This window comes from Rhagoletis pomonella, unplaced genomic scaffold (genome assembly GCF_013731165.1).
Source record: "Rhagoletis pomonella isolate Grant_MI unplaced genomic scaffold, Rhpom_1.0 Rhpom_scaffold_00001, whole genome shotgun sequence".
Taxonomy (NCBI): Eukaryota; Metazoa; Arthropoda; class Insecta; order Diptera; family Tephritidae; genus Rhagoletis; species Rhagoletis pomonella.
The window spans coordinates 46341847-46352612 of record NW_023458555.1 but is presented as its reverse complement, the minus strand read 5'-3'; the positions used below and the strand labels follow the sequence as shown (position 1 = coordinate 46352612).

Here is a 10766-nt window from a genome sequence, read left to right as displayed (position 1 = left end):
ATAGCCTATTTTTTTAAATGTTTCAAGCGAATAAATCCGGCAAAAATACATTTTCAAAGCTATCTTGCAAATGATTATATCAAGATATAAAAAGCCCACACAAATATTGCCACTCATATAACTTATATCTAGCGACCAAAATAACAGCTGGGAAGCAATAAATTTTATCCTGTATGTCGTATGTCGAGACAGGGGGTTATGAATATTTATATAAAACTTAGTGGCATCACTATAAAACCTACTTATTTTCGCCAAATGCCAAAAAAACTATATCCAGAGTCATTTTCCTTGGAAAAAATGGCGTGTTGTTAAAAAAAGTAAAAGTTTTTCGTTGAATTTAGCAAAAAAACAAATATTTAAAAGGTTATATTTAAAAAAGTGAAAATTTCCTGAAGCGAAACTTAGAGCAATGTACTCAGCCGGTGATTCCAGTAGTGACGGCCTCAGTGGCCTAAATCAATTCGCTAGCATGAGTGGGCCGATAGATTGGGCAGCCATGGCGCAGCAATGGATCCAGATGCATGATACTGGTAATCTTATGCCCGATGCTCCACCTCCGCCCAACATCAGTAACAGTTTTCATGACACAAATACGGCAAATAAAAATGTCGCAACTCGGCCAGTGACAACTACAGCGAAGAAATCGTTCGATGAAAAGGGGGAAGCTGATATGGAAATGGATGATGAAGAAAATGCGAGGCGTGGGGATACGCCACCACCACCAGCGCCATCGATGCAACTTGGAAAAAATAGAGAACAAGCGATTATGCAATCACAGGCACCATGGTATATGCAACACCAAAGTCAAGTTGCGGGTTCACCAATCGATGGAAATTTTATTGGTGCTGGTATGTAGGAACTGCGATACATTAAAATGTTTGTTAGAATCGTAAATGCCTATTGTAAATCGGTTTTTCAGACATTGGTAATAACAGCAAAATCACACCAGCAGCGCCACAATGGAATGCCACTGTTTGGCCACCTCGTATGAACTTGCCGCCTCCTATTGCTGGATCAATATTAAATAGTGCGATAAATGATTCCGTAACGAATCCAACAGCACACATACCATCACTACTAAAAATTAATGTGCCAAACCCAAACACAGTAAGGATGATGACACCCAACGTGGAAGAACAAAATAATACAGCTGCTGCGGTAGACGCTAAGAAGAGAAAAATGCTTCCAGCTTGGATTAGGTAACGTTAGCACTTTACTAATGTTTTAAAACAACTAATGGAACAATATAAAATGTATGGTTTTATAAAAAAGGGAAGGGTTAGAAAAAATGGAACGTGAAAAACTAAGACAACTAGAAAGGGAGCAGAGCAAAAGACGTGAAGAGCCAAGTGGTAGTGATTCCAGCAATTTCACAGGGTCTGTAGGTATTGCCGGTGATGCAATGCACACGGTAAACATAAAATATAAACAATCTGCGGTAAGTAATATCCTTAACATTACACAGCTTCTTAAAGGCACGGGAAGCATTGCTTCCGGCCAGAATAGACGAAACCTTTCATTTCAAATTCTCCGGAGGTTTTAACTTTCGAGAGATTGGTGAAAGGCGATTCATATGTTATACTAAGCGGAAAAATAATTTAGGAGAACGATATGTCAGGTAACGAGGATGAACCAGAAGTAGAGGACTTCGATGGTGTAGCTATCGGCGATGAAACTTTAGTGATGCCTCAAAAAACTGCAAAAGGCGACGAAGGCAGTGACAATGAGCACGAAACGGATAACGAGAATAACACTGAACAACGCACTTATATGGGTAAAAGAAGCTATGAAGATAGACTATCTGACCTGGTATGCACATTTGAAATAATTCTTCTTTAAATTGTAATATTCTAGTTCACTAAGCTTTAATTTTTTATTTTTCATTTGTTAAAACAAAATTCGCCAATTTGTTTATGATGTTTACGCCAAACATTTATTTGTATGCGCCGGACTTGCCGACATACAAATGGATGAAATCAATACAAAACTTAAATATTGAAACGAACTCTTACGCAAATGACACCGTCTTGATAATTAACTTTTTCACTACTGCTAAAAAATTTTAACTCTATAACCTGTTAATTGTATGATACACCTGCCCTGACACAAAACGAATTCGTTTTGCCCCTTTTGACATACTTTGGAAAAAAAAAACAAAAATACATATATGTACGTGAAAACGTGCTTAGATGATAGTGGTGCGAACAACACTAACTGAACTCCTGTTGGACGTTACAAACCAAGAGATCGCAAACTTGGCGCAAGAAGCTGTAAACGCGCACAAAGCCAAAGGTACTAAGTCTATAATCTTAGTTTTTGATATGCATATTTCCTTCTAGTGTTTTTGTGATTTTATGCGTTCTGAGGCATTGATGCAATGTTGAAAATGCATAAAGTATTCTATTCTAAAAGTTGTATGACTGACTTCTTGTCTCTCTGCACTGCTACTTGTAAATGAAAATGAACTTTATCTGTTAACCATATGAAATTGTGTACATTTTACATATACTCGATAACTACGTAACCGTACAAACAAAAGCAACATCAGCCCAAGTGATCCGTAAAAGCGCACTGTCTTCCATAACCGGCAAATTGGGTAAGTTCACTTTGTATGCAATTTCCTAATTATATATCCACATGGTATTCTCTCTGTCTTATTTGTGATTACGGTTGGAGTAATTAAATTATGTATGATTGTTTAGTATGATTCGATTTGGATGATTGTAGCAGGTAATATTGTCATGTGTCCTAGAATTAATTTAGACACATGTTTCCAGGTTGAATAAATTCGAAAAGCTTTATATAACTATTTGAATCTAATGCTGGGCATTAAAACAATACCTTAGTTAAAATAATAAAAGCTAAGTATTAAGTTCGTCTTCACGTGATATATTTTAAATTACACATATTTTCCCTTTTCAAAGGCTATGGGAAATACGACAATCAGTTGCAAACACTAAAATAGCAGTACCCAAGGTACATTGAACAGGTAGTATCAGTAGAGCAGCTGATTTGCTTCCTTTCAAATTATTTGGTCTCGGAAATGTCAAATACTTTGAATTTATTCTCACAAAAATTCTAAATTGTTAAAATCTATTTGCATCAAGCGATTTAATAGCAGCTATTGGAACGTTCCCTCAACTCAGGAGCACAACCGCTGATTACTGTGCCTTGCAAAAGATGGATCAATGCTTCGAGAAGCAAACAAATTTACTAAGAAAGAAAGTTGCAACAATTTTAATTTTCTTCCAATTTCAATTTTTTTATTTATATTTTTTTTATTTCACGTAGCACGCTTTGATGTAGAAGAAAAAAATCAGAACAGCTTGTGACACTTTCGATACCAGAAGCAACAACGAAAGGCACGCAAATGTTGTTTTTGCTCTAATGCTACTACATGCTTGATATGCCTTGGCAGTACTTTTTTTTCCTTAAACTTGAAATAATTTTTAAAGTATGCATTACTTAAAATTTTTATTTTGGTACGAAACATGAACATGCGTATATATCATGCCATAAAAAAGAAAGGCAATTCGTGTCGAAAATTCCTGCTGGAATATCCATTTAAGTGGCATGCGGGTTTTGCGCACGACTATTCGGAAGTTTATATAATTGTTTCTTAAAAAAGTTCTCTTTTATATTAAATCATTTTAATAACAAACGTGTAGGATTTTCAGCAAACTTTTCTATTATTTCCCCCTGAATCATCTCTCGGTTTTCGGTAACGGTACAAAGGCGTGACCGCCTTATGTAAGTAGGAATTTAGAATATACATTAGGTATCAGACATACTTCTGAGCCGCTTTACAAAGTAAGTTACGTAGAATGTAGAGCAGTCGCTCGGAGTAGTTCGGCGGTTGCAAATAACTTCGGCGGCACGTTATTTTGCAACTGACAACGTAGGCGTTCATTTTGTTCTTTTCTAGTAGATTACATTGGTCACGATGACATTTTTGGTACTAAAAACTTAAAGAAAACATAGCTTACCTATTTTCCAAGTGGGAATTAATTTAATTCCGTTTGAAAAATTAATCGTGAAGTGATGAAATATTAGGAGTGTTCGCTATGCACAAAATTTGTACAAGTTGGTACCAATTGTTACCAAATCGTGTTCGTTTAGCCAAAAACCCAGTTAAACTTGCAAGGAGAGAGCACAATTTTGACATTTCATTTGGAGGGGAAGTTGCAAATTCGTGCTGGGAAAATTTTTGCCAGTAAGAATTTGCAAGCAGGATTGTGGCACACGGTTGCATTTTTGTCAACATTAATTTGAATCAAAAAGTTCGTTAAATTCAAAAATTAACAATCTTTTTGCGATTTACTAATGAAAGAAGTATGAAATATTTGTTTATTCAATTAATTTAATTAATTCCAAACATTTGAAAGGTACCCGGCTGAAAAAGTTGTATTCGTAATCGGAACGCACTCGACAGCGCTGTCGATATAGGAAATCCGACAGTGACTTCCACAAAGAAATTGAAGCGTATGTTGAAGAAAGTCAGAATAAGAAGAAATATACGTATAGGTCCTGGTTTCAGTTCCACCCGAAATAATTTTAAAAATTTATTATGCTCGAAATGCAACCGTGGACGCCAGCTGGCAGTGAAGCTTGCAAATTTTGCTAATTCCTGTTCGCGCAAAACTTAATAAGTTTCTCTCTTTGGGAGAGTAAGGTACCTTATTCTCTGAATTTTGTTACTGGCAGTTACATAATTCTTACTGGCAGTTACATAATTCTTACTGGCAGTTACATAGCGAACACTCCTATTGTTTTACTTCACGTTTTCACAGAACAGGTATTGGGCCCCTGAAGTTTATTTATTAGAACAGTGTGGTTTTAAAATAGATACGGTATTTTTATAGATCGCCGCCAGTAAGCTTTATTTTCATTGACCGATGGGGGTTACTTCTTTTTTTTTGTTTACCTGCCAAACGTGGTAGAGAAATATATACTCCTGGATCGGCTTTAATCATACGAGATTTCTTAATTAACTCCGTAGTGACTGCTTCTGCATTTCTGCTGACCAACAGCAATTGGCATTGAAGCAATGATGAACATCGGCCTTGTTATAGCATCACACAACTGAGACACATACTTTCTTGCCGAAAGCAAAAAGAACCAAATTGTGTCCATTTTTTTATAAACATTAATATTTTTCTTTAAAATTACGTTATCAACTGTATGCTAAAATATTTTAAAGAGCATAAAAATTCCTTTCACTTGATATATGTATTTAATATATAATTTCAACGGGCCGTAATATGCGCACGATATACGCTCTTTGGAGATTCTGTAACGATTTACGTTATTTCGTTATTTTCTAAGTTAATGTTCTCTGGCTTACTACATATGCATGTACATGTGTGTTTCAAAGTAGCTAAACCAAACACAACTGTTATTTTTTAAAACTTTTATTTAAAAAACAAGTAACAAATAAAACCACACAAAATCATTGCGCAACCCGAGACTAGAACAAGTCAATATTGTTGAAATTACTACACAATAAAATTGCGCAAACATTACTTTGGAGAAACGTTGCTCAAGGAGCAAGGAATATGAATGTGCGTTGTATATTTTGATAGCTTCAGTTTTAAAACGCCAAAAAGAATATTAAAACAAAAATTTAATTTTTTTCTACGTTCTTACCATATTTTACAGCATGAACACAAATTATTGTATAATAATACAAGCATGAGCAAAATATCAAAATGATTTGGATTTTAGCGCAGTAACTGTGCAATTTAGTACAAACAACTCCATACACTACACAAACGACCAACGCAAGCCCGATATTGCGCAAAGTTTTTGTGTGGTTTAGGGGCCCTATAACAGCGGCGTGTCCAAAGAAATTCCGGGCTGTATTTCCCTTATAAGACCTATAAAGTTTATACATATGTAAAGAACAGAGCTGTAAAACTGTGAAATCATTTGAAATTAAAAATCATCAATTTTATATTATTATGTTTTCATTGAATTCTCCCTTATTGAATAATGCGGCTTATAGTTTTTCAATTCTACATTCACTCAAAGTAGATACGATTGCACACATTTCCATATACAAAGAAAGATTGAAAAAATTGAATGACGAACGATTCACTTTTAACACTGAATAAGCACTCAGATGAATGCAGCTTTTGCTATGTGTGCACACATCCACTCAGTACCAATCAGTTGATATAAATATTTTGAACACACAAAGCCCACTGAAAAATACGCCAGGTTGCATTTTATTAAAAAGACTGCAAAATTTCAACACGAAAAATAGTTAATAGAGCGTTATCATCAGTTTTTTTTTCACTTAAATTTGTACAAGGATTTATAAGAATAAAAAATATTAATTGGAGAAATATTTTTTAGTGAACGTGTCGTTAGAATGTCATTATGAAAAATATAAATTATTAATGATTTTATCATCTCTGTATAGAAAATTGTCAGCTTTCCAAATAAGTGTTACCAATATACCATTAATAATGCATACATACATATATAAGTTAATATAAACTAACAAATTTAAGAGCTTCTGGTTCTAACTTTAGACATACATTATTTAATTATAAAAATTTTTGATACAAATTTCTTCGTACTTTTTTTCGTCGCTATTGGGTCAAGCAGTTAATGAAGATTCGAAAATCGAATTTGTTGGTTTGTGGAGGTTTTTTCATTTACAATAAGCCACAAATTATCAACATTTCCAACAAAAATATATTTAAAAAAATTCGTTGGTCTCTATTTTCATTAACATCCTTTTCCGAAAGTGCAATATTTAAGAATTTATACCCATTTCATTGAGCACACTTTTTAACCCAAGTTTTGGCTTGTTTGTTAACATCAAAACTACGTATCGACACCTAAGTGGAAGATCGACCTATCTCGGCAGCCAGTTCGAAAACTCCCTATCTCAAAAAACTGTTCTAGAACACCCTATTTCAGAATTTTGTTGAAGAACGCCCTATCTCAGAATGCGGTTCAAAAGCGCCCTATCTCGGCAAATTTTCAATATATTTTCATTTGAGATAGGGCGTTCTTCAACCAAATTCTGAAATAGGACTTTCATAAAAAGTTTTCTGAGTTAGGGCGTTTTTGAATTGGCTGCCGAGATAGGTCGATCTTCCAATCAGGTGTCGGTATATTAATAAAAAATGATTAAATATTGTCTGCTGTAACCTATTTTAGAAATAATTTATTTATTAGGATTTGCAATTTGAAAAAATCAGTTCCTCCCAATTTTGGGAATCAAACGGGACCCCACACAAGCAAAAATCGTTTTCTACAATCTTTATTAACCTGAAGGGCTAGACAACAAACAACCGCTATGCGAACAAAGTTATAATACCCATGTGCACAAATGCGCTCGGGTGTAATTATTTCTTAAAATCTTATTCTAAATGTATGTTTTGAGCAAATTGATTTCAAAAGTTAGAAATATGTCCCATTTTTCAAAAATGTATGATAATAAACATGTGAGTTTTTTAGCAATTTGTTTTCTGTAATTAAGGAAATATTGAATTTTTTGAATTTTTCGAAATTACCAGGTTATTGTTTAATTTTTGTATTTTCAATACGCTTCTGCCCTGCATAAAGGGAAACCCGCGTACCGAATTTTCTTCCGATATCGCAACTTTTCCTAGAGTTATCGTGTACACAAACAAACGGACAGACAGACAGACGGAGATGGACTAATCAACTTCTCTTTTTATTCTGGGCATTTACGGTATATACATACATATGTACATAAATGTAGTATATATTTATCTCGATTTTAGGTGTTCCAAATATCCGTTACGTGAGAAAAGTTATAGTACCCTACTGCAGAAGTGCGTAGTAAATATGTTTAAATAGTACACCTTTTAATTAATAATTAATAAAAAAAATTTTACAATGTAACTCCTCAACCCCTCTTTAAAGAAAACAAGAACCCTTATAAAATTTCGTTTTGAAAGTTTTAAAATTTGAAAACTGAAGAAAAAAATTAATAGAAAAAAAATCATATAAATTTAAATAAATTTTGTTACCATCTCATAAGCTGGTAACAAAATATTGCCCCGCCCCGTGAAATATGCAATGCCAGAATTTTCACAATTCTTCATGGCTGAATTGCTGAATATATAGCATTACCAACGTTCCTAGAATCGCGGTGACATGAACAGGTAACATTTTTTGGTAATAAAATTTTCCGGTTACAAAATCTTCGGTTACGTGCAGAATAGACCTTTTATAGTTCTATAATACGAAGGGACAGATGCCGGTAATGAAATTCTTAAGTTTTTTCAAGCAAGAGTTTTAAAAACTCAATTCTATTGACATTGTTTTATATTTCTATATACAGTTCACTAGTTTCGAATCTAATATATGTAAATGTATGTATCAAGATGTGTCCTTTGTGCTCGACGGTTGCGATGTTTGTTTGGACTGATTTCGCCCCAGTCATTAGCCATGGGTTAATGTCAGAAAACGTCTATACATACGCGTTGAAATACATACATACGTATACATATATGTTTTTTTTCAATTCCAGATATGTTTAAACTTTAAAGTATAAAATATATCAACCCTGGGAAAAAAGTATTAGTACTGAATGGTAAAAACGTGTGCATTCATTTTAAATATACAATTATGTGTGTGTGCGAATGCTTCTGTTACATTCACATTCCATACTGAATGTCAATCTACCATTCAAAAACACAACACAGTTTATTTGTTTTCAAGCATTTTAAGCCACTCAGGAATGAGGCTTTTTTTATACAAACAAACAATCAAAATTTTGAAAAGAATGTCGAGTGAATGCTGATCCTATTGATTCAATCATTTTACAGCTCTGGTAAAGAATTGAAATGTTGATTACTCTTTTTACTCGAAATGTTGATTAATCATAAAGCAACTTACTCAAAATTTTTTTTTTTTGTTTTGTTTATCAAAAATCTTGCTTACTCGAGTAACTGAACTTTTGAGTAATCATAATTTCCAATTAATTGAATAATTGAGTTATTTACTTTATGATTAATTAAAATTTTGAGTAATCAATTAATCGCACAGCCCTACTATATTTTCGATGCATCGATGTTTTTCCGACATCCCTACTCCGGAAGCAGTGTCCGGAGGATGTATCAGACTAGGACGAGCATACTTTGATGTGCCATCTAATTAAAACTTAAGCAAGTTTAATTACATTGAGTTGAGAAGTGCCTGTGCAAAAAGTTCAAAAATAGCTTAAAGGCAATTTTTGCACATGCAGCAGTACAGCCTGGTGTTAGCAGACGCGCCAAAACGCCACGAATAATCGATAGACTAACAGTCGTTTATCTACTACTAGTCGACACTCGCAATAGGGGTGTTAGACTAAATTGCACCACTCGACAACATTGCCATTGCATACTGTCGTGCTGAAATGAGTAGACAACAAAAATCGTCGAAAAATATCCATTGCTGCCAAGTTCTTCCCTTTTAATACAGTTGAGTAGTTGAGTAGAAATTTAAATGCCATCAACGGTGATCATTCATTCGTTTGCACAACGCTCGCAATGAGGTCGAATGTGGTAGAGTCATGAGATTTTGTCCAATTTACGACATACACTAAACAAAAGCGGTACTGCTATTTTTATGTTCGCAACTGTAAGTAATATTCTTTGTTATTCCCACAAATGTTAATACCGCTTAGAAAATCGCAAAATCCCCATGGCACATGTGCTTCGTAGGCCTTCATACAGATTGTTTTTTCCAAAAAATCTGATATGAATGCATTCTTCTGCCCTTTTCGTTACTCTTTAACCAGTTTTCAACTCAAACGATGAGTTCCCTACCTGAGACGTTAGTTGTTGTCGTTAGAATAAATCCACAGTACGAAAGACTTTCATTTTTAGAATTCGAACTAGCAGCACATTTATTTTTAGGCTTAGCAGCATACGACGATTCTACAGGTGATGAAAGCAGCGACACGGACGATGAAGCATCCGCTGATAATGATACCAACAATGATTCCGAGGAGGAAATTAAGGTTTAATCAACCAAATGTGTTTTAAAATTTAGGGTTTTATCATATTCTTTATAGGCTTCAATACGTGCGAAACGGCGTGCTTTTGCTAAAGTAACCGATGAAATTGAGGAGCGTATAGCAGCCAACGCCGCGCGAGAAGAACAGAAATTGAAGTATTACTGCTTGCTAGAAAAACGAGAGGAGGAGGACGAAGAATTAAAGGATAATGCAGCAGGCGAAGCTGGGCAGAGCGATGATGCCGCGATATGGTCGTCCTCGTCGTCAGCCATGACAAGCACAGTTAGTAAATCTTACGAAAGGGATTTCGGTGAGGCAACTGAATCAAAGTTACAACATTCAAACGGTGCGTTTGTTTGTATACAATATTTTTTGCCAAAACCCAAAAAAGAAAAAATCAAAATCAGTCGTCGATAAAAATTTACCCTTTTCATGCGAAGAAAACTTAAGTTTAAAGCCACCTAACATCGTGTTTATAGAATTTCGGAACCTATTCGCTATAATGCCAAAGAATGATTTAATATTTGGTATAAAGAGCACTTTAGTTTGACCTAGACAATGACCCATTAGTGAGGGTAGAAATTATTTGAAACATAAGACTTGGATATACTGGGGACCATGATAAAAACATTAGAAGGTAAAACCATTCTCTCAATTCGTCGGCCATGATTTTTTTCTGACGTTTGCAAACATTTTAAAATCATATAAAATTGAAAATAAAAAAATGAAATTGTTCACAATTGTTGTTGTTTGAGATTAAAAGAGAGAATGTGTGTGT

At 34.4% G+C, this 10766-nt stretch overlaps 1 protein-coding gene across 1 annotated transcript in view; it reads left to right on the top strand.

The window, feature by feature from the left end:
- The first annotated feature begins 231 nt into the window (after window positions 1–231).
- Window positions 232–10766, top strand: part of LOC118744986 (arginine/serine-rich protein PNISR) — a 32075-nt gene continuing 21540 nt past the window's right edge. Inside the window, exons 1-8 of the mRNA XM_036478470.1 lie at window positions 232–848; window positions 920–1199; window positions 1273–1438; window positions 1603–1809; window positions 2190–2292; window positions 2540–2596; window positions 9888–9991; window positions 10046–10334. Of these exons, the coding sequence (XP_036334363.1) occupies window positions 410–848; window positions 920–1199; window positions 1273–1438; window positions 1603–1809; window positions 2190–2292; window positions 2540–2596; window positions 9888–9991; window positions 10046–10334 (1645 nt within the window). The 5' untranslated portion in view covers window positions 232–409. The remainder of the gene's footprint in view (window positions 849–919; window positions 1200–1272; window positions 1439–1602; window positions 1810–2189; window positions 2293–2539; window positions 2597–9887; window positions 9992–10045; window positions 10335–10766) is intronic.